We start from the raw sequence: 24,528 nt of genomic DNA, 5'->3' as shown, positions 1-24,528 counted from the left end.
ATTCTTGAGTTAGAAGCTGAGGATGACGAGCTGTCGGAATGCCTTGAGACCATTGAGGAGAGGGAGACGGCAAAAAGACAGGAGCGTGAACTTAAAGAACAGAAAGAGAAAGATGAGCGTGAACTTAAAGAACAGAAAGAGAAAGATGAGCGTGAACGAAAAGAACAGAAAGAGAAAGATGAGCGTGAACGAATAGAACAGAAAGAAAAAGAAGAGCGTGAACACGCTTTGGAAATGAAGCGTCTCGAGTTAGAGATGGAACGCGCTCGTAATGGAAGTCAGGCACACGGTGCAGGAGAACGAGTATTGTTCAAAATGACTGACCTGATGCGGCCGTTTAAGCTTGGAGAGGACATTGGTTTGTTCCTGGTTAACTTTGAGCGAACGTGCGAGAAGCAGGGGTTCTCTCGGGAAACGTGGCCACAGCGCTTGCTCACTTTGCTACCCGGCGAGGCGGCCGACGTAGTCGCTCGCTTAGAGAGAGAGGAGGCAGAGGATTTCGACAAAGTGAAATCGAGTCTGCTAAAAAAGTACCGGCTGTCAGCGGAGGCGTTCCGTCGGAAGTTTCGGGAAAATGAGAAAGGCAGAAGTGAGTCATATACAGAGTTTGCGTACAGGCTTATGTCAAACATGCAGGAGTGGCTCAAAGAAGAGAAAGCGTTTGGTGACCACGAGAAAGTTCTGCAGTGTTTCGGGCTAGAACAGTTTTATAGTCGGTTACCTGAGAACGTGCGGTACTGGGTCTTGGATAGGCCAGACGTTAGTACGGTGGCTAGAGCCGCTGAGTTAGCCGAGGAGTTTGTGACGCGTCGGGCTCGCGGAGCTAAGGACGGTCAAAAGGGGGAATTTGGCTCCAAGTTTGAGAGGCCGAAGTTCACACCCATGAGAGCAAAGGGGGATACACGTAGTGCGGATGCGAGTGAAAGCAGTCCGACCGAACGTAAGGAGACGGCGGCAACCGAAGCCGAACGCAGAAAGCGGTTCGAGACGAGGCAAGCGCGCGTTTGTTATACGTGCCAGAAGCCGGGTCACTTTTCGGCGCAGTGTCCAGAAACAAAAACACAAGTCGTGTTTTTGTCTATATGCAGCACTGACGAGAACATGAAGCTTCTCGAGCCTTACATGCGAGACCTCCTCGTGAACGGGAAAGAGTGCCGAGTGCTTCGCGATTCCGCAGCTACAATGGATGTAGTTCACCCCTCTTACGTAGAACCCGATATGTTCACGGGCGAGTGCGCATGGATCAAGCAAGCAGTGGAAGCTCATAGCGTGTGTCTGCCGGTAGCAAAAGTGCTTATTGAAGGACCTTTCGGAGCACTTGAGACGGAGGCCGCAGTGTCATCTATGCTGCCCCCCCCAGTACCCGTACCTATTTTCGAACAGGTCCGATCACCTCCTGCGCGAGAAGGGGCTTTTGTTTGGTGAGGCTAGCGTTCAGGCCTTAACCAGATCGAAGGTTCGGGAGCTCGCTGCAAAGGCGGTAGTTGCGGGGCCGACGTTGTTGAACGATGAGAAAGGGTCAGAGGCGCAGCAAGCTGGTATTCAGAGCACGCCCGAACAGAATGAAATTGAGCCTGTAGCGTTAAAGGCAGCAGATACTGGAGAGGAAATTCCCGACACGGGAAAGTTAGAAGAGCTGTCTCCAGATTTGCTCATCGCGCCTACGTCAGACGGACTTAACAGGTTGCTAAAAGTCAGCCGGTCGGCTTTGATAGCCGAGCAAAAGAAGGATGGCAGCCTAGAAAACATACGCTGCATTATCAAGGAAGGTATCGCCAAGAAAAATGCTCGCTTTGTGGAAAGAGGTGGGGTCCTGTACCGGAAGTATCTAGACCGCAGGGGAGTGGAGTTCGATCAGCTGATCGTGCCTCAATGCTATCGTCAGGATCTGTTGCGCTTGTCGCATGGGGGTTCGTGGTCCGGACACCTAGGAGTTAAGAAAACTAAGGACCGTCTCTTGCAGGAGTACTATTGGCCAGGGTGTTTTCGGGACGCAGACCACTTTGTGAAGACATGCGACACCTGTCAGCGGGTGGGCAAGCCAGGGGACAAATCGAGGGCGCCGTTGAAGTTGGTACCTATCATTACGGAGCCTTTTAGACGGCTCGTTATTGATACAGTGGGACCTCTGCCGGTAACAGCCACGGGGTACCGACACATTTTGACTGTGATCTGCCCAGCGACAAAGTTCCCTGAAGCAGTGCCGCTTAAAGAACTCAGCTCAGTTGAGATAGTCAATGCACTACTGTCCATATTTGCGCGAGTTGGTTTTCCTGCAGAAATCCAGTCAGATCAGGGTACAGTGTTTACTAGCGCTTTGACGACAGCCTTTCTCGAAAGGTGCGGGGTAAGGCTGTTACACAGCTCAGTGCACCACCCCCAGTCGAATTCCGTTGAGAAGCTCCACTCCGTCATGAAGCGCGTGTTGAGAGCATTGTGTTTTGAACATCAAACTGACTGGGAGCTGTGTCTGCCTGGAGTGATGTTTGCATTAAGAACCGCGCCGCATGCGGCTACGGGGTTTTCGCCAGCTGAGCTGGTGTACGGTCGCTCGCTGCGATCTCCGCTTCGCATGCTTCGAGAATCATGGGAAGGCAGGGGCGACGACCCAGTCGTGGTAGAGTACGTGCTTAAGCTCCTCGAACGCTTAAGAAGGGCACAGGAGTTGTCAGGTGAAGCAATGGCAGAGGCCCAGCAGAGGGCCAAGGTTTATTATGATCGGACAGCCAGGGCCCGTCGTTTTGAGGTGGGCGATGAGGTCATGATATTGCGCACATCGCTAAAGAACAAACTCGACGTGCAGTGGGAGGGCCCAGCACGGATTGTTCAAAAACTGTCGGACGTTAACTACGTGGTGAGTCTGCCAGGAAAGCGGAAAGCACAGCAAGTTTACCACTGTAATCTGCTCAAACCCTATAAACAACGGGAAGCAGTGGTGTGCATGATGGTAAACGTGCCCGAAGAGCTTCCGGTCGAGCTTCCGGGACTAGGCTCAGTGACGAACAGGAAAGACACCGATCAAGTCATTAGTGACTTAGTAAGTAAAGCATCGCTGTCGCCTGAGCAGAAAACCGAACTACACCAGCTCTTACAAGAGTTTCAAGGTCTGTTCTCTGAGAGGCCTGGTAGGACTTCTGTCCTTACTCATGACATAGAACTTACCTCCCCAGAGCCAGTACGATCCAAGGCGTACCGGGTGTCACCCCGCCAGAGCGATATTATGGAGGCTGAGGTAAAGAAAATGCTACAGCTCGGTGTTATTGAAGCGGGTGAGAGTGATTATACCTCCCCTTTGATTTTAGTTGAGGTACCGGGCAAGGAACTTCGTCCTTGCGTCGACTACCGCAGGCTTAATTCCATCACTAAGGATCAAATTTATCCGATCCCTAACATCGAGGAGCGCCTTGAGAGAGTGAGTAGCGCTCAGTTTATTTCCACCCTAGATCTTGTCAGGGGTTATTGGCAGGTTCCACTTACAGAAGAGGCTAGTAGGTATGCGGCGTTCATTTCACCAATGGGGACATTCCGTCCTAAAGTTTTGAGTTTTGGTTTGAAGAACGCGCCATACTGCTTTTCAAGCCTCATGGATAAAGTGTTGCGGGGGCAGCAAGAATTCGCTTTACCGTATCTAGACGACGTAGCGATATTCTCCGCATCCTGGCCTGAGCATATGGCGCACTTGCGGGCAGTGCTAACCCGCCTGCGCGATGCGGGCTTGACAGTCAAGGCTCCCAAGTGCCAGTTAGCACAGGCCGAGGTTGTCTACCTCGGACACGTGATTGGTCGGGGTCGTCGCCGCCCCTCTGAAATAAAGGTGGCCGCTGTGCGAGACTTCCCGCAACCGCGCACGAAGACCGATATTCGGTCGTTCTTAGGTGTCGCCGGCTACTATCAGAGGTACATCCCCAGGTACTCTGATATCGCGTCTCCCCTAACGGATGCTCTAAGAAAGACAGAGCCGCAAACAGTCGTCTGGGATGAGACAAAGGAAAGAGCTTTTAGCGCCCTAAAGAGCGCCCTAACAAGCCAGCCTGTGCTACGATCGCCCGACTACACAAAAGGGTTCGTTGTTCAGTGTGATGCTAGTGAGCGAGGCATGGGCGTTGTACTGTGCCAACGGGAAAATGGAGAAGTAGAACACCCCGTCCTGTATGCTAGTCGTAAGCTGACCAGTCGTGAGCAGGCGTATAGCGCCACCGAGAAAGAGTGTGCGTGTATCGTGTGGGCCGTTCAGAAATTGTCATGTTACCTAGCTGGCTCGAGGTTTATCATTGAGACGGATCACTGCCCTCTCCAATGGCTGCAGACCATCTCTCCCAAAAATGGCCGCCTCCTGCGCTGGAGCCTCGCTTTGCAACAATATTCCTTTGAGGTACGTTACAAAAAGGGGAGTCTCAACGGTAACGCCGATGGCTTAAGTCGAAGCCCCTAACGTGGGAATCAGCCTCAAAATTGCTTGTTACTGATGTTTTTCTTCCTGAGGCAGGATTTTTTTTAACTTATTGCTTTTGTGTAGTGTTTCAAAGTGATGATGTGCTTTTTAGTGCAATTTTTCCGATTTGTGGACGCGTTCTGAGTGCTGCTAAACTACTGTAAGGAACTAGGCAGCAGTATAAAAGGGGAAAGAGCCTGGCAGGGCTTAGTGAGGGTTGTGCCGTGCTTGCTAACTGAGCGGTTGACTTTTGGCGTGGTTCTAACGCTTGCCGGAAACGAGAACAAAAATGTCAACTTTCCCGAAGTCACTTTGCAGTGTCCTGTGTGCACCTGAACGTGAGAACGAGGCCTTCTCTGTGCGCTGCGCTCAAGAAACGCCCAAGGACGCCCAACTTCGGTTATGAGCATCATCGAGCGACATCCCTCCGGACAGCGGATGCAGTCCCCTGACCATCGGGATCTCCTTCCCCCGGCGGGGCGGTCTGTTACGTTTCGCCTACAACGCGCGGTAATGCCGGCGCGGATGCAACGGACGCCGGGGCTTTGTTCAAAGCGGCGGACATTTTGGCCCGTCCGACGCCGCCGCAACGCCTACCCGCCAAGCGTGCCCAGGCGTGTTTCAGTGCCACGTGTCTTCGTGTGTGCGTGTGTGTGTGTGTGCCCTCGCTTGTCAAAGCGCGGCAGCCGGGGAGCGGAGTTCCCCGAATGAGGAGCCTGGACGTCTCTCGGCTCAACTGTTCGCGCCGTCGTGTGGGTGAGGGTTGGCAATGCGTCACTACACTCGGTTCAGCAGGTCTCTCGGCCCGACAGTTCGCGCCGTCGTGGGCTCCTGCTGCGCCATCCCGTGACCTTCATCCCGTGACCTTCCCTCCTTCCCTTTTGGACCGCGACGCCGGGAGTATAAGAGCAGCTGCCCCCGGACGCCAGAGGAGAGGCTCCGATTTGTACTGCTGAGTTACGTGCTCTCCCGTCTCTCCACTTCGGTCGACCTGACCGGCCGCTCTTTTGCTATGTTAGAATAAACAAGTTGTTCTGTTACCAGTCTTCTCATGCTTTGCCGGGACCTTCGGATGCTTCCAGTGCCCCAGGCCGCCAGGCCAACGCTACCCTTGGGGCTTGCGACCCATTGGCAATAACGGGCGTCAGCACCGAGACCCCAACAACTCGTGCCAGCGGTACGATTCCAACAGGGGAAAGCACCCCGGAAAAGAAAGCGCTTGGAGGCACGCTGTTGCAAACGCTCGTGCCATGTACCGCGTTGAAACTCTACTACGTCGGTGCGGTGCCGAAAAGGTGCGTAAGACTGCAACTCCCCTTTGAAAGAGAAAAGGGCCAGGGCTTGGTCCGAACTGCACCGTGGAGCACGTAGTTGCCGCCTTGCATTGACGGCTGTCAAATTTATCGATAAACCACTGCGTTACACTTGGGCGACACTTCAAAAACACGTTGCTGACGCAGTCTTCTTGCAGCGTCGGCCCACTGTTGCAGGTGGTGGCAGCGCGTGCCTGACTTCATGTACTGTTTTAAGGCGTGGTAACATTGGGTCGATACGAGACCGACAAGACGCTGACGCCGACGATTGGCCGACTATTCAGCACTGTGTCACTGAGACTATTTCATCATAATAGGCCGACAACGGCGCAACCGATGGGTGCGAGTTGTCATATAGTGTGACGGGCTTTCGTGTCGAAAGCACCGACAAAATCAGCGTGCCGACCGTAATAGCGCTTGATTGAACCCTACGTGATTAGCCGTCGAACCGACAACGCGATAGCTGCAGCTCATTCACTTGTACATATAATTATTCGCGCTCGAAATTCGTCGACATGCCTTCGAAGTTGAAACGCACGATCTTCAGTCCTCTCAAGCCGTGCGCGTGAAGTTTGAGTCAATGTTGATCCTATTTAGCGAAGTTTGGGTTAGGCCTGACCCCGTCGAGTTCGTGCACCCACTACCGATGGAGCTGGACTTAAAAAATAAGCAGTTCCTTTCGTAAGGAAACCGCCCTTATAGTTAGGTTGCGGCCCTATAGCGATTTGATATCTACTCTTCATTTCGCACTGCACGTACACAGCAAGCGGCAAGCAGCGACACAGCGCTGTGCCAACATCTTGTACTTGTACGCAGCCGGTTGCATTCCCGTAAATGGTTGGTCTGTGTGTGTTGTTATGCTGACATTTATTAATTCCAAAAAAAGCATTGTTTACCTCTGCGTCAAACAGGAAAGAAGAGACAGTTCATTCGATATAGCAGCATAAACTCGCTCAGTTTCCAACGGTGTCAGCGATGGCATCCGCCTTTTCGCAAGAGAACTGCACGGCATATAAGTGGGGACTTATGCCGAGCACAGTTGTCTCTAATAATATTTTATAGCACGCGCAAACTGTAAGTATGGTGAAGCTAAACAAAACCGAGAATCAGTAGTAACAGCCCGTAATATATATGCGTATTGATCAAAGTTGCAGTTGTTTAAGGGACTCGGCCGCTCATACTGACTCGTCTGTATGTTTTGCTACGTTTTGAGATTATTTCACATCAGCGATGCGCCGTTTCTACAATAACCAAAGCTAACAGCGATATGAAGCTGTAGATGTAAACAAATTCACCACTTTGGCAAATCCCACATGTAAGGCTGCCCTCGAAGGCTTCTTGAATATGCGAAATGTTTAGTGAATGGGTAAAAGGAATACAAAAAGCGATGTGCAATCGCAGACATCAGCTACAACAAACTAAAGGCAGCCGTGTCGGCAGACGGAACTCAGCGTGCCTTTATCGGCCGCGCTGTTACCACAACAGCGCACTTGGGCATGTTCACCAACTATACTCGATGGATGAACGACATGCTGCCCCGGAGAAACCATTAATAATTAATCGCGATTTACGAGCCCAACAACCGACGCACACTCAACATGGGCGCAGGTACACAAATCAACCGGCGAAATCTCCGACACCCTTCCAAAACGTTTCCAGCGGCGTGCGTCAGAGGGCAGCACAGGAACATGAAAGAGGCGGATTTGGAATGGAATAGAACAACACATACTTTAGGTAGTGACCACTATATTATCGAAGTTCAAGTCTCAGGCCCCCAAGCGTCTCGTACAAGAATAAAGCATAAGGTAATCAACTGGGATAAATTCAGAAAACGGGAAACAAACCAAGAAACTGGGCCGGTGGACGCGCGAACCTGGACAGCACAGGTCCTCGAGGACCAAGCGGCGCGTATCAAGTAATATAGCCCAGAACAACAAGTCCCAGTTATAGACTCAAAATTGGCCCATATGATAGAAGCACATGAAAGTCTCATGAAACGATACGTTCAGCAAAAAGGCAATAAGAAGCTCCAAAACAAGATATCTGAGCTTGCAAAACAAATTCAGGATTATAGCCAACAATTTTGCAGGCAGAATTGGCAGCAGATATGCGAAGGTCTCAGAAGCAATCTCAGTATCGCTCGAGCATGGCATCTTTTAAAACATCTAATTGATCCCATGAAAGGTCAACAACATACTAGAAATATCGTCGCCCGACTAACACACAACCATAAGTACGACACGCAGGCGCTACTAGAGACACTCAGGAGCCTACACACCTCGCCGGGCCCTTCAAATCCCTTACCGGACTTCGCCGGCCCACCAAATGCTGAACTGGACAGGGACATAAATATAGAAGAAGTCCGATCAGCACTTCATAGACTCCGCAACACCACGCCAGGCGAAGATCGCATAACACACGCCACTCTTAGGAACCTCGATGACAACTGCCTGCGAGAACTTACCAGTATCTTCAACGAGCATTGGCAGAAAGGCACACTGCCAGAGGAGTGGATGCATGGAAGGGTTATTCTAATACCCAAACTCCACAAACCAGTTACACCAGAAAATATGCGCCCCATCTCCCTTACCTCTAGCTTAGGCAAACTCTTTGAGCAAGTCATCCTAGCTAGACTGCACAGCCACATGGAAGACCACCGGTCAATATCCACACTCAATGATTGGATTCCGATCTGGCCTATCCACACAAGATGCCATGCTTCAACTCACGACAGCTGTACTGGACCCCCTAATACCCACGCACACCAAAGCGGTACTGGCGATTGACCTCAAGAAGGCCTTCGACAACGTCACCCACGAGGCGATCCTAAAAGCTATGTTATACCTAGGTGTTGGCCAACGAGCATACAACTACATAAGGGCTTTCCTGCAGAACCGAACGGCCAGCATGTGCGTAGATAACCTTCGTACACGCCGCTACACTCTAACTAATGTGGGCACACCGCAAGGCTCCGTGCTGTCCCCTTTCCTTTTCAATGCAGTACTTATTCCGCTCTCACGGAATCTGCAGCAAATTCCCCATCTTGACCATACTCTGTACGCGGATGATATCACCCTGTGGGCTACATATGGATCAGACGCCCAAATCGAAGAAACACTGCAAACAGCCGCAATGCTAATACAGGACGAAGTCACCAAGGTAGGCCTCACCTGCTCACCGGAAAAATCTGAGCTTTTCTTGATCCCGCCAAAGGGTAAAACGTATCATACTCCTATCACAATCTACGTGCACAATAGAGATGTCCCACAGGTCCACACTATTCGAATCCTGGGCCTCTACTTGCAACAAGATGGCAGAAATACCGAAACAATCAAACGTTTAAAGAGCACACTAGCAGCCACCACGCAGCTAATACGCAGAGTAACAAATAAAGCTCACGGTCTGCGTGAATCAGATACTCCGCAAGTGGTACAAGCTTTTACCATGAGTAAAGCATTGTATTCTGCCCCCTATCTTAACCTCAATGCAACCGAAACCCAAACAATAAATTCTATAATCAGGCAAGCTACCAAGGCAGCGCTCCGTCTGCCCAAAAACACCAGTAACGAACGCCTGGCGGAGTTAGGTGTGCATAACACCATACAAGAACTAACCGAAGCACACCTACAGGCACAATATCTCCGATTAGCCAGCACCCCTACCGGAAGACATAAACTTTCTAAACTTCAAATTAACATTCCTGCTAATCATAGCTCCCTAAACGCCCTTCCCATGGCAATTCGTCAAACACTACGCATTCGACCGCTCCCCCGTAACATGCGCCCCGACCAAAACCGCGAGCGACGAAAAGCCAGAGCAGCAGCCCTTCATAAACGGTACGGCGGTGAACAAAATGCAATATGGGCAGATGCTGCATGTGATCAGCACGGAGCCACAGCGGTTGCTTACACACCGAACACCCCTCCCTTAATACAGGAACTACTCCCGGGAACAGACTCAGAGGAAGCGGAAGAGATCGCTATAGCGCTAGCGCTCGGCAGCTCCAGTGCTACCTACATCCTGAGTGATTCTAAAACTTCACTGCTAAGTTATGCTAGGGGCAGAGTTCACCCTGCCACCTTCCACATACTGACCCAGAACCCTCCCTTCCCTCGCAGCGCTGAGCTCATCTGGGTGCCCGCGCACTCGGGAAACCCTGGCAATGAGGCCGCCGATTCTTTAGCCCGAGGGTCGAGAAACCGGGCACAGGCGGATCTCATGGGGGGTTTCTCGAGGGAGTGTGCGTGTACCTTCGCTGACTTCATCGCGAATGCTCGTGCCGAGAGGCAAATATATCCCCCCCCCCCCACTCTTCCCTCACTACCAGGGAGCAACACTTATGGCGCCGCCTGCAAACGCGCACGCTACTTACTCCATCCCTCCTATCCCACTACCGACCCATCCCCCCTTCTTGCCCTTTGTGCAATGGGCCGAAAGCAAACCTCACCTATATACCCCTGGACTGCTCGGCTTCTCCTCCCCCGGCGGGCCGGTACCCCTCCAAACCTGGGAGGACTGGGAGACCTCACTACGCTCCACGGACCCGGCAAGGCAGAAGATCGCCGCCAACCGGGCTGCCAGCGTCATGGAGATGTTAAACATGAACGTTTGAGCGCAGTGGGGTCGTGCGGGGACCCAGGGGGCCTGGGAGGTCCCAAATTCCTTTGCATAATAGTTTTTTCCTCCTTCTCGTCCTCCTCCTCCGCAGGTAACGATGACGTGGACGTGGACGCTGCATATTTTGGCGTCATCGACGCCGTCACTATTTCACAGGAGCAGCGCCACGACCCAGAGCTGCTCCCACCCATTAATTCCTTGGAAGGCCGAAGTAAAGACGTTCCGCGACTCTATGCCAAGGGACTGCCGTCGTTTTGTCTCTGCAACGATGTTCTATATAAGAACTTCTCTGCCAGTGGCAGCAGGTACCTACTTGTCGTACCAGCATCACTTCGAAAAGAACTACTAAAAGCATGCCACGATGAAACCACCGCAGGTCATCTAGGCTACACGAGAACATTGTCCCGACTCCGACAGAAGTACTACTGGCCGAAGCAACCCGCTGCTGTAAAACGTCACGTACAAACATGTGCGGACTGCCAAAGACGCAAAGCACCTCCCGGCAAGCCCGCAGGTCTCTTACATCCGGTCGAGGTACAAGGCCAGCCATTCGCCCAAGTTGGAATGGATTTACTGGGCCCATTCCCAACTTCTACAGCTGGCAACAGATGGATTATTATTGCCACCGATTACCTGACGTGCTACGCGGAGACAAAAGCTACACAGCGGGGCACAGCAACCGAAGAAGCTCATTTTTTTCATTGAAAACATCGTCCTCAAGCACGACGCCCCAAAAGTAGACATCACAGACAGGGGAACTGCCTTCACTGCCGAACTTGACTCGCTTCTCAGACTCAGTGGTACAAGCCATCAGAAAACAACCGCTTACCATCCCTAGACGAACGGACTAACCAAGCGTCTTAATAAGACCCTCGCAGACGTGCTATGCATGTACGTCGACATAGAACATAAGAACTGGGATCACATTTTGCCTTACGTAACATTCGCCTACAATACCGCTCGACAGGAACCTACTGGAATGACACCGTTCAGCTTGGCCCATGGTCGCGAAGCCACGAAAACGCTGGATGCCATGCTGCCGCACGAGTTTTACGACCTACCTACTGACGCTGACGAATTTACTCGGCGCGCTGAAGAAGCCAGACAGCTTGCCCACGTACGTATCTGCATTCAGCAAGACCAAGATGCAAAACGGTACGATCTTCAACACAGGTCCATTTTCTACACCTCCGGCGACAAAGTATGGGTCTGGATACCCATACGCCGGCGTGGACTCTCTGCAAAGCTCCTAAGACGGTACTTTGGGTCGTACAGAGTGATCCACCGCCTGAGCAACGTTATTTACGAAGTCGTTTCCGACACTGACAATATCTCCAGTCGCCTGAAGTGGTGCATGTGGTACGGATGAAGCCGTACCTGTCGACCTAACTTTTGCTTTTTTTTGCTTTCGTTTTTTTTTGTGTGTGAGTCTGTCCTGTTGTACTCTGTCCCACTGTACCGAATAAATTGCGCATCGGGACGATGCTTCCTTCGGAGGGACGCAAATGCCGCGCCAGTACTCCGATGAACAAGAGAACAACGCGAGTAGGCGTGAGCGTTTTTGTCAAGACGCAGTGAAGACGAAGTCGCAGTTGCGCTCGGTATTAAAAAGGCGACCCGACGCTGTGCCTCTTGAATAGCGCTCTACGACCTCTGTTTTTGATGTTGCGACAATATCAAACACATCGCACGGAGATCACGTCTCTGCTGCGATGACACTGCGAATTGACCAAGGATTGGCTTTGCGTAGACAGCTTTAGTTTGCAGTGGTAAGCAAGAAAGCATGTTTGTCAAGTATCAGGTGGTCTATGCATACCCCTGTCGTGTGGTAACGAGAATGCAGGCTAAACTGATCACTGGTTAAATGAAAGGTTTCCAGAGTACAAAAGGTTAAGATAGGTACATTGCATTACACTGTAGATCACATAATTTCTCCCCTACTCGGCGCGTGTACTGTTGTCACAACATATAGATATGATGAAAAATTGAGGCAGCAAGAAGCATGTGAAGCAAGAGAGCACTGCGGGAGTGTTGCATCAATTATATGAGCATAAACATTCCAGGTTCTAAGCAGCATAGTTATTAGAGCATCTGTGTAGTCAACCACTCGCTACCTTATGTTCTCACCGTACTCATTGTTGCGTAACCGTGCTACGTGATAGCCCCAGCTTTCTTCTTTGTATCATGTATGTTGCTTTCTTACTCTTATGTCCATGTTACTGTTTTATTTTGTCCTGTAGCTATTTCTTCATATTGTACAAATAACCATTGCTTGTTGCTTAAAATTGCCTCTCCACGCCCTTACGTCATGCAGCAATCGGGACTTTTATGGGACGTTTAAAGAAATCCAATATATGGATAACAGTGCTCACTTATGCGCCAGTAGCAGAATCTGCTGTGTACATACAATCAGTTCGTTAAAACGGACGTTTGGACGAGTTGGTCAGCCATTTTAAACAGAACAGCGCGTATTTTGACAGGGACAACGCCGTGTCGTGTCTCCCTCCTTGTGCCTGTCAAAATACGCGCTGTTCTGTTTAAAATACAATCAGCACTCCGTAGAGTAAAGTAGTTGGTAATAGCTTAACGTCATACAATAGCGCCTTTAAGCGCCATTATACGCTTTGAGAGCGAATACGTCAAAAGCGAGCTGACGATAAGAATGCTGACTTTGGTGCACATTGGGCGCCTTGCGGTGAGGTATAAGAGGAGCGGCTCGAAATGTTATCTCGCGGGAGCTTGCGCCAGGTTCGGTGGAAGCATCGTGAGAACGCACAAAGTTGATCATCTTCTTGAAGCTGGGCGAGGAGAAGGTGTACAGCGGTCTCTGCGTCGGGGCCTCGACGTCCACCATGTCCTCCACCTTGAGCAGCTTCCGCTTGCGGGTGTTACTGGTGGCGCTGACGGCTGCATGGGAAGAGTGCTTGCTCAGCACCGGCACAGGGAAAATAAGAACAATGCAATCGCATAATAAACGACGTACGTGACGCTCGAGACCAGTGGAACTAAAAGCTGCCAAGATTGACAGCTTGACGAAGCCACATGCCCACATAAATGGCGGCTGCACAGTTAATGATGCCACACGAAGAAGCAGCTGACAGAAACAGTAAGAGCTCGGGCCCAACTCCAACGCGGCCTATCAAAATACGTGTAAAACGCGAAAACGTTTTTCTGAGGTAATCACTGGACCGATTTTAATTAAATTTGTTGCATTTAATAGATCGAGTTAAACTCTAGCGACTGTTCGAAGCAGAATTTCAATTTAGGGCCCGAATTATGTCACAAAGATTTCCAATAATTCGGAAATTTTGAAAAAGATAGTAGACGCATGAAGTTTACAAATTAATAGCTCTGCAGAAAAAAAAAAGGTATCGCGGTTCTGTAAACGGTGTTCATTAGATCATTGAAAGCGGACAAATTTCGTATGTCATTTTATATCTTACGTGAATTTGTTACGTTGTGTACAAGAATTCTGCAAAAGCTGTATTTCCATATTACTAAATTTTCTTTGAAATTCATGTGTAACATATCAACTTCGTCCGCTTTGGATGTACTATTATATACATTTCCATAATTGTGGTATCATTTTTCATTGCTGAGTTAGAGTTGTAGACTCGATAGTATCGCGTTCTGGAAATTTTCGATTTTTGCCAATTTTTAATAAAAGATTGACGACTTAAGTGAGAAAATTGGTACCAACAGTCACTAGAATTTAGATTTTTCTTCTAAATGGAACAAGCCTCGCCAAATTTTGTGCCGTGGTTGCCGAGAAAAACGAATTCTCCTTTTACATGTATTTAGATAAGAGTACCCGAGCTAAAGCTTTCTCTTAACAACGGGAAGCGATATGAAATTCCGAAACGGCTTAGAGAAAAATGACCGGCCTTCCACTACTGCGAATAGGGGTGCAAGCGAAGCTCGGGATCCGCGGCTCTTCGTTGTCGTAACGCGTCGCCTTTGCGCTCCCTCACGGTGAGGTCGGCCCGTCGACGACGAGCCCTTTATCGAGCGAGTTCCCGGCGGCGTTCTTCGGCCGAACGCAGGACGCGGGGCCCGCTACCGTACCTTCAGCGCAGCCTGTTCTTGGGCGGACCGAACCAAACGCGGCCTCCCTGTGTGACTGCTGGGCCTGAATAGGCGCGAAACGGCGGGCGCGAGATGAGCGAATACGCGATCACACTCTCTCCCTCCTCCGGAGGGAGGGAAAGCGTGTGATTGGCTCGCGCTTTGCGCTGCGTCTACGTCTTCATGCATATAAAACCCCGCTTTAAAGGGCGCGTACGATGAACCGACATTGGTTGACATTCCTTCGTGGGCTTTCGTGCCCGTCAGACGCTGGGACCATGTGCTCACTTGGTTAGAGCAATATTAGCTCTTTGTTTGGCTGGTTAAGCTCTGCGCCACCAGGTGGTTGGACCGTGCACCGATCAGGCTGCTCACGTACGTCTACGCTAAAGTTCCTTCATCAGCTTGGGTTTATGCCTCCACCCATCCGTCGAAACGGCCAGCTCGCCTGTGGTTACCGGAGTACCAGACATGTTCGGTGCTGCGACAGAATGCTCGCAACGCACGCTGCTTCGATAGCTCTCGCTTGGGGTCGACTGCCAAGCACCTGGCGGAGAGATTGGAGAGGCTTCGCGTGCTCGCTCCTGGACAACCGGAAGCAGCTCCCAAAGTACTAAGTGCGACCATGGAGTGCTCGCCACTCGGGCACACATTTTCTGGGGATGCGAGGGTAACCCTCCCCCAAAATCATTGCTGCCAGCTCCCTCCGAGGAGGGTTGGAACCAGCTGCTGACAAGAGCAGACAAGAAAACGCAACTCGCACTCGTCTCGTGGGCCCAAGACGTCGCCCCACCTGGGAGCCACACTAGGCCTACCTGCCCTAACTTCCTACCCTATACAGTGGCAAATAAAGTTGTTTCTCTCTCTCTCCAAAAGAAGGTACTAATAATCTTTAAGAACTTTAATGGACACCCGAACCTATTAACCACTGGTCCCCAATTCATTAAACATAATATGTTTGCAGCAGAACTGATAGTTGGGCGAGTTGGTATGAATTCATAGTAAAATATTTTTGCGCGCACAATTGACAAGAACACAGTGAAGGGGACACACGAGCGCTTCACTGTGTCCTCGTCAATTGTGCTCGCAAAAATATTTTACTATGAATAATATGTTTAAGGCATCTATGTTATACGATAATAAACTATTTCTTTATATGTGTAAAAATAAACATCCAAACGATACAGAACATTCCCCATATGACTACAGCATATGTAACAGGCTAATACCAGTGCCGCGTACACGTACAAGTTGCGGTAGATCTAGGCTGGATTACTGCATACCAACACTTTACAACGGCTAAAAAGCTCACATTAATTTCAGTACCCCACTCGGCGCGTTCAGATCGGGAGGTGCGTGATTACCCGATGAAGCAATCGACTTGTCTCCTGGCTGCCACATTTCCTGCAGTGTTTATGCGTTCTGTGATGGTGTCCACCATGTATGCTGTGTCAAGCAAGTTCATTTCTTCTTCATAATGACTGTATGTATTTACAATTGTTCGAATTTGTGAAATCCACTGCCTGTTGCTCTCTGTAGGCTCCCAGGTACCGTCAAGCTGCCTGCGACAGCTTTTCGCCTGGGGGCCCCCAACTAGTGTGTTGGAAATAAAGTGGATTTTGATTCAGATGACACCACATGCCATCATGACGCAGAGCGAGGAAAGGCGGAGCTTAGCTCCTATCCGAGAAAATGCATGGAAAATGCTTAGCTCCGAGAAAATGCATGGCTATGAAAGAGGGTAACTTGCAATCGTCCGTAGCTCTCTTAATAAGAGACACTTCACACAAATTGTGGTGCGAATGATTAAGAGTAGCTGTACGCTACGCGTCTGCGAAACTTGTTTGAACCGTTTCAGGGGCTCTTTAAGTATCAGTAAATCCACACATATAAGAGCGCATCATATTCATCGGTTTCCTTGTAGAATTCCTACAACTGGGCTAATACAACAAATTAAGGTGTCACATACAAACGTTGGCAAAACGCGCAAAGGCTAACAAATAAGCGACTTTACAGCCGCGCGAGCTAACCACTGCGCTCCAGGGGAATCTTTAAAAATTGGAGGACGCTTAAGCTTCGCCTTCAAGAGTGAAACGCGGTAGCATTATCGCGCGCCGTTCGCACATCGCAGGGGACGCTTTCCCACCAGACGCGCTACTGCGCAGCGATCACTTCAGAGGCGTCCCGCATCGGGCGCTGCAACTAGGAATCGCGCTGTGAGCGGAAAGAGGAGCCACGTCGCCTAAACACGAGGGTTCGAGTGACGCACGCTGGAAGTTGGAAGGGGAGAGAGCGAGAAAACTTATTAAACGCAAGGGTATTGGGGCATCCTCGCACCGGTACCCGCACGGCCCCAATGCGCTCAAACGAGACGAAGGGCAGATGAATGGATGGATGGATGTTATGAGCGTCCCCTTTGGAACGGGGCGGTGGGTTGCGCCACCAAGCTCTTGCTACTATGCTGCCTAATATCCTAACTAGGTTAACCAATGAAAAAAGAAAAAAAAAAACACTATGAACTACCGCGTCCAAACTTTCTGATCCCCTATTGCGAATTGTGCTTTTGTACGTCTCCGTCTTTTGTCGTTTCCCTACTTTTCTTCCACCAATCCTCCAATCGCCTCTTACTAATATCTATTGCGGACCTGTTTGCTTTACCACTGCTCCCGCTGAACCCAAGGGCTTCAAGGAGGCCAGTGGTGCCTAAATCGACCGCTGGGTAGATGTCTTCACATTCTAATAAAATATGCTCCGTCGTTTCCCTAGCTTTACCGCAGCAAGCACATGCTTCTTCTTCCTTCTTATATCTCGCTTTATAGGTGCGTGTTCTAAGGCATACCGATCTCGCTTCGAAAAGTAATGAGCTTCCCTTTGAGTTATCATAAATGGTTTCTTTCCTGATTTCGTTTTTTCCTCTTAAGAAGTTACTCATGGCAGGTTTCTTTTCCATTGCCGCCACCCATGAGATTAATTCAGCCTCTCTGACTTTCCGCGTGACCTTCCTTGTTGCTGTGTTGCCCACCCCACAGGCCGCATACTTGCTGGTAAGCTTCCTAGTTCTTTTCCTCCACTGTGAATCAATGTTTTGCCTGTACAGATACCTGAACACTCTCCCAGCCCATTTACTTTCTTCCATAATTCCTCAGCCGTTCTTCATACTCAATTTTACTGCGAGCTTCCCTCACTTCAAAACTAGTCCAGCCCATATCCCCCTGCACAGCTTCATTTGTAGTCTTCCCGTGAGCGCCCAATGCGAGGCGACCCACTGACCTTTGGTTCCCGTCGAGTCCTGATTGTACCCCTGATTTAAAGCAAACAACCGCATTTCCAAAAGTAAGTCCTGGAACTATTACCCCTTTCCACATACCTCGGAGGACCTCATACCTATTGTATCCCCATAGCGCTCTGTGCTTCATTATGGCTGCATTTCTCTTCCCCTTGACTGTTATGGTTTTTTCCTGTGTTTCCATAAATCCATTGCCTTCGTTTGTCCATATACCAAGGTATTTATATTCTGTTACGCGAGGTATTTCTTGGCCCTGTATCAGAAGCGGGCGAGTGGCGCGCCACCTGTCGGGGCAGTGCCGTACATTGCGAGGAGGGGGTCTTCTGTGTTTGCCGCAAGATGGCTCTGCGTGTGCGCCAAGCGCAGAAGAAATGTACCGGAAACGTATTTCGTTACTCCTTTAACTGTGACTTCTGTAATTTACATGTTCATAATTACCGATATACACCACAGTATAACTTTCTATGGCACGCTTCTAAGGCAGCACCGCATTCACTAGAGGCGCTTTTGTGTCGCTTTGAACCATCGAACTCAAGGCTGAGTGGTAGCCTCTCCATCTCACACTCCGGAGACCCTGGTTCGATTCCCACCCAGCCCATCTTGCAAGTTGTTTTTATTTATGAATTGCCTTCCGGGATTTTGCGCTTACGGCCAACGCCGCCGACGCCGACGACACCGGCTTTTCTGCGACACGAGCTCCTTAACGCTCTCGCATTAAAAAAGGAGCTAAAAACGAGTGACAAGACAAAAAGAAATCGCGGCCATCCACTCTGTGAATGTGGTCTACCGCCGGAGTTGTAAAAAAACGACAAAGCACACCAGTGCGTGTGAATGCTTACTTATTCTGGGGCTTTTCCCTTCCACGTCTGTAGAATACTCTGCGGACACGCGCAATTGCTACCTGCCGAGGTGTCGAAATTGAAACGCGCCAAGCGTCTCAAGACGCTGGCTTGGCCGCAAAGAATCCATAAGGACGATCTGGTGGGTGGTGAAAACATTTATTAAATATGAAGCCTTAAATTACAATTTAGTTTGGGGGGATCTTGGCCACGGACGGTGGCCTGTGGCGTTCCGCGACCTGCTGCGCCCAGCTGATCAGCCGCAGCCGGATCGGAGCTGGAAATCGTGACCTCCCAACTTTCCATAGGTTCGTGAGTTTCCATTCGCAGGGTGGTGAGATTCTGGACAAATGAACAGGATGTGGTGGAAGTTGGCAATGGGAGCTCCGCAGAGGGCGCATTCTGGGGAGAATTACGTGGGGTGGATTAGGGCTACAAAAGAGCGGGGAGAGAGAGGGAAGAAACTTGATCATATAGTAAAAGGGTTTATGTGGTTGGGGCCCTTAGTCCAGGGTTCCAATGGCTGTCGCTACCGCTCGTGCTCGTCGTATCAGGGTCAGCCAGACCTGAGGCTCGGAGCGACGGAGGATCGCCTCCCACTGCGCACGTGTTGGTTGGGGGGATCGTAGAACAGGGATCTCCTTTCGTAGTTTCTGGCACTCAGTCGTGACGTGGAATGTCGTCGGTGGTGCACCGCAGCCTGGGCAGGTGGTGGGATATAAGGTTGGGGAGCACTTGTTGAGGAGGAGGATCGGATATGAGTTGGTTTGAAGCCGTCTCAAGGATACGGCTTCATAACGGGAGAAAGATTTGGGTATTGGAAGTTATCTCAAGCGCCCTAGTCTTGATATGGGTTGCTCGCCTCACTGCAGGGTGCCCGACAGGTTAGCTCTAGGGCAGCCGCATGAGCGCGGTCATTACCCGACAGCGAGGCGTGACCAGGTGTCCAAATCAGCCTGATGTGTGGTATTGAGGGATCTGAAATGGCGGGGAGCTTACGTGTGCTGGTGAGGGCGCGATCAGCTTCCTGAGGTATATGACCCCTGCGGTAGGCTCGACATGCGTCTTGGGAGTCTGTAATGATGATGTGGTCGTGTTTTGGTGATCTCTTCATGTGACTGACGATGTCGTTGATGGCAAGTGCTATGGCCAACGTCACCCCTGTGAGCGTAGCCTCGGTTTGGACGCTACACGAAGTGACGATATTACCCTGATCGTCCGCCACCACCGACACTTGTTTTTCTTTGTTTCTGATCGCAAGAGCATAGTGGGCAGCGTCGGTATAATAGACAGTGCCCTCCGGCTGGGCGTTGAGGAGTTCCCGAAGGTATCTAACACGTGCATCCCGGCGACCATTATGATGCTCTGGATGCATATTGCGCGGTATGGGCGCTATGGTGAGTAAGGTTCGGATCTTTGAGGGGACTGAGACATGCTCTCGAGTAGGGAATGAATGTTGTGGGTAGCCCAGCCGTGAGAGCAAATGCCTGCCTGTGGGAGTCAGCCTCAATCGCTCGAGTTGCGCCATTATGTGTGCTTCGATGTGTTCCTCGACGGTATTGTGTACCCCGAAATCGGTTTGGTGCAAAATTGACTTTGGCGACTTTACTACTGTGATTGGCGCTGTATACCGACCGCCAAATGATGTCAATTCAATCCACGCTGTCACGGATTATATTGCAGTGAACAGGCTACAAAAAAGCCAGTTAATAATATTGGCGATTTTAATGCCCCCTACATTGACTGGCGTTCTCTCTCTTCTACTGGACGTGATCGACCCATCTGCGACGCTCTAATCAATCTCGCTGTGTCATATGATTTGACACAGGTCGTTAGCTCGTGCACCCGAAAATCTGCTATTTTGGATTTGGTCTTCCTTAGTGATGGGCTCCTGTATAGCGAATGTGACGTTGTGGAGGGCATCTCCGATCACAAGGCGGTAATTGTCCACCTAGATATAGAGCCCAATAAACCAACATATAGTACTGTCCATGACTTTTCCCGAGCTGACGACAATTCTATTGTCGCCTCGCTTGCATCACACTTTGATGAGTTTATGTTTTCGAGTGATGCCTTAGGTGTTGACTTGTTAGTTGAAATGTTTTACAATATTGTCAAAGAGTGCATAGCTAATTTCGTATAAAAAAATGTGTAAAGCGAAACTCGAAGCACCCTTGGTACACTAGAGAGATTATACAGTTGATTCGCCGGATAAAGCGCTTCCGCCGTGGCTCTCGCACTCAGAATGTCCGAGAAAACTCAATGCTCACATCACTCAGACAAACTCTTAAGACTAAAATGCGGCACGCTAGAGACTACTACTATAACAACACTCTGACGACATTCCTAAAAGACAACCCATCCAAATTCTGGAAAACGGTTGTTCCTCCTGTGTCCAACTCAACTTCTATGGTCATTAACGGACAGTCGTGTTCAAATGCTGTCATGATCTCTGAAGCATTCAATACATATTTTAAATCTGTTTTTTATTAAAGATAACGGCATTATCCCTACGTTTCACTGTGGTAGTGCTTCAGCATGTTTTCCAAAACTTCAGATAACGCTTAGCGGAGTTCACGGCCTCTTGTTAAATATTGATACTAGTAAAAGTGCAGGACCAGATAACATTCCAAACATGTTTTTAAAGAGATACTCAGAATACTGTGCGCGGTATCTCACTATCTTTCGAAAATCCGTCGAATCCCAAACTGTTCCCAGTGTCTGGAAGGTTGCTCAAGTTGTACCGATACACAAATCTGGCATTAGGCAGACAATTTTTAATTATAGACCAATTTCATTATTATGTACTTGTTGTAAACTACTAGAACACATAATTCATAAGCATATTATACAGTACCTCAACGATAACAACATTCTTTCACATCATCAGCATGGATTTAGATCGGGTTTTTCCACGGTTACGCAACTAATTGAATTCACTCACGACGTTGCTACTACACTTAACAATCGTGGCCAGATTGACGCCATATTTGTTGACTACTCCAAAGCATTTGACAAGGTATGTGATGCTAAGTTACTTATGAAGCTTGACTCTTTATTCAGAGGCATACACGGCAATCACTTACTTGGCTGGATAAGAGACTACTTGCATCTGCGGTGCCAGTTTGTCTCATTTAATCAGGCGCACTCATCTTCAGTCGGTATTTCTTCCGGCGTACCACAGGGCTCGGTATTGGGACCACTTTTATTCATTATTTACCTTAATGATGTCGAGAGTGTTGTTACTAACCATGCTCTTAAGCTCCGTTTGTATGCAGACGACTGTGTCTTGTACTCTAACATCGTCAGCGTCAATGCCCAGGAGATGCTGAATAACACGTTCAATGCCTTCTGCAACTGGAGCAAGACCTGGCAAATGGAAATCAACTTTGATAAAACGGTGTCAATGACCTTTTCGAACGAAAAGGAACCCCTGAAATTTGCCTACAGTAATGATGAGAAGATTTTGACTTCTGTCACCGAGTTCAAATATCTTGGTGTAATTTTTTCTTCCAACTTAAAATGGCACAAACACGTCGACTTCATTTGTTCCAGGGCTCTAAAACGACTTGGATATTTAAAAAGAACACTAAAACCAGCAACCAAGGAATGCAAACTAGCAGCTTACAGATCCCTCGTGAGGCCCACTCTACAATATGCATCTGTTGTCTGGTCACCCCACTGCCTATCTGATGTATCAAAGCTTGAGGCTGTGCAGAAGAAAGCTATTAGATTTATTGATAATCGATACGATCGCAATTTCTCCCCTTCTCTTCATGCTGGCCTGCTATCGCTTGAGCCGTTGGCACATAGGCGCACGTGTAAAAGGATTATAATGTTGCACAAAATTGTACATGCTTCTGTCATTGTCGACGTACCTGTGACATTTCTTGGCTCCTCGGCACGTGTAACACGAAGAGCCAATTCCTTGAATATTGTTCCCTTTCGAGCTCACTTAGATAGCTTCAAATTTTCTTTCTTGCCATTTACCATTGAATTGTGGAACTCGCTACATACTAATCTCCGAGAATTGCCACTTGAGCGTTTTGTAGACGAAGTTCGTTTACATGTGACATGTTGATTGTATGTTATCTTGATGTACTTACCTACTCCTGCTATGTCTCAATTTTGAGACAGCAGTATTTGTAAATAAAATAAAAAAATATATACAGGAATTCTGAATGCTTGTTTAACGGCTCTTCTAATAAATGTGTTTATACGCTTGGTCTGGGAGAGCGTCAGGTTGTGGTATGGGAGGTGATAGGCTAGCCGGCTGATAGTACATGCCTTGACCGACCGCAGCATATCGGTTTCCTTGAGTCCTGAGCGGCAGTTACTGACGCGCCTCATCATACCGATGATTTGCTCGCACTATCGTCCAAGGAGATCTACCGTGAAGTGAGCTTTGGCATTGGATTGTAGGTGATAACCAAAGATTCGGGCCCTTTGTGCAGTGGGAATTGGTATGCCTTGTATCTTCACTTCAATCACTGGAATTGGCGTTTCAGAGCTGCTTCGGGGTCGTATTAGTAATAGTTCTGATTTATGTAGCGCACATTCGAGGTCTCCAGTCGCGAGGTACGCCTGCACTATATCCAGCGCCGTCTGTAGGCGGTCCTGAATGTCTCCATCCTAGCCGGTGCTCGTCCAGAGAGTCAAATCGGCAGCATATATCATATGATATAGACCCTCGACCTTCTCCAGTAACTGATGTAGTCTCGCCATAGCTATGTTGAATAGCGTCGGCGAGAGCCCCGACCCCAGGTGTACGTCCCCGCTCCGGTATCTTTAATGTCTGATGACCGATATGGGCCCATTCCCACTGCGGCTACACGGTCCTTGAGAAAGGCTCGCACGTAATTGTACGTACGGGAGCAACAGTGGGAGTGGGCCAGGTTCTCAAGGATGAGACCATGGGAAACGTTATCGAAAGTTCCCTTGACATCAAGTGCCAAAAGAGCTCTCGCCTGCGCCCTGACGGGGGGGGGGGGGGGGGATAGGGTCAACGAGATCCCCTTTTACCTGAAGAACATCGTGAGGGGATAAATGAGGGCGAAATCCAAACTGTGTGTGGGAAAAGAAACTTTGCATCTCCAAGAAAGGTTGAAGCCGTTTTAGGAAAACATACTCAAGCAGCTTTCTAATGCATGATGTGAGGGAAATTGGCCGTAAATTTTGGATCGACAGGGGTTTTCCGGGCTTGAGCATGAAAGTTATCTCGGCACGTCGCCATTCCAGAGGGAGAGTGCCGGCGTGCCAGTGCTAATTGTACATAGCACAGAGTGTTTCCAGGTCCTCATCCGGGAGATTTCACAGTGGAATATACCGTATCCCGTCCTCACCGGGTTTCGTGTTCCTATGAATATCTGCGAGTGCGGCTTTGATTTCGGGATCAGTTATGTCAGTGCCTAGCGGGTCACTTTCTTCTCTATACGAATAATCCGGATAGTTTGGCTTAGAGCCACGAGAGATATACCTTTGTTCAAGGTCCTTCAGGAGCTGGGGCCCTATAAAGTAAAACTATTCTAATATGTTTTTATTCCAATACCCTGGCGTCAAATTTGCGTAACCGCCGACGCAAGTATCGGGCGATCACCCGCAGGGTTGTCTGAACAGACCAATCAAACGCTCTGCTCGTTCATAGGAGGTCACTTTTGTTTGCTTGAAAAACGAATAACATTGTCTACATTGAGCGGCTTGTCTTATCTAATTGGCTGACAAGAGGCGAGGAGCACGCTCAAGTGGAGAGCGATTCGATGGGGCCGAGTAACTGTACTGAAAATCGATAACTGGATGAAGAGGGTAGTGCCGGCGTCTACGATTGATCCGCTTTCCCTTGCTTAGCTTGCGATGGCTCGTCGACAATCGCGGCGGTATGCAACGGAAGCTTAAGAATGACGCTAAAACGGATCCTCAGCAGAGAAGAGTTGGCAGAAAGAGATCGTAAACGTGCCGAAAGTGCTCGAAAACATTACA

At 49.4% G+C, this 24,528-nt stretch overlaps 1 protein-coding gene across 1 annotated transcript in view; it reads right to left on the bottom strand.

Annotated features, from left to right (window-relative positions):
• The window catches only part of LOC140213196 (uncharacterized), a 91,158-nt gene that overhangs the window by 58,098 nt on the left and 8,532 nt on the right, over positions 1 to 24,528 (bottom strand). The window contains exon 2 of the mRNA XM_072284348.1: positions 13,139 to 13,269. Within this exon, the coding sequence (XP_072140449.1) occupies positions 13,139 to 13,269 (131 nt within the window). The remainder of the gene's footprint in view (positions 1 to 13,138; positions 13,270 to 24,528) is intronic.

Source organism: Dermacentor andersoni, chromosome 9 (genome assembly GCF_023375885.2).
Source record: "Dermacentor andersoni chromosome 9, qqDerAnde1_hic_scaffold, whole genome shotgun sequence".
Taxonomy (NCBI): domain Eukaryota; kingdom Metazoa; phylum Arthropoda; class Arachnida; order Ixodida; family Ixodidae; genus Dermacentor; species Dermacentor andersoni.
Note: the sequence above shows the minus strand (reverse complement) of the source record. Positions and strands in the feature narration are given on the sequence as shown.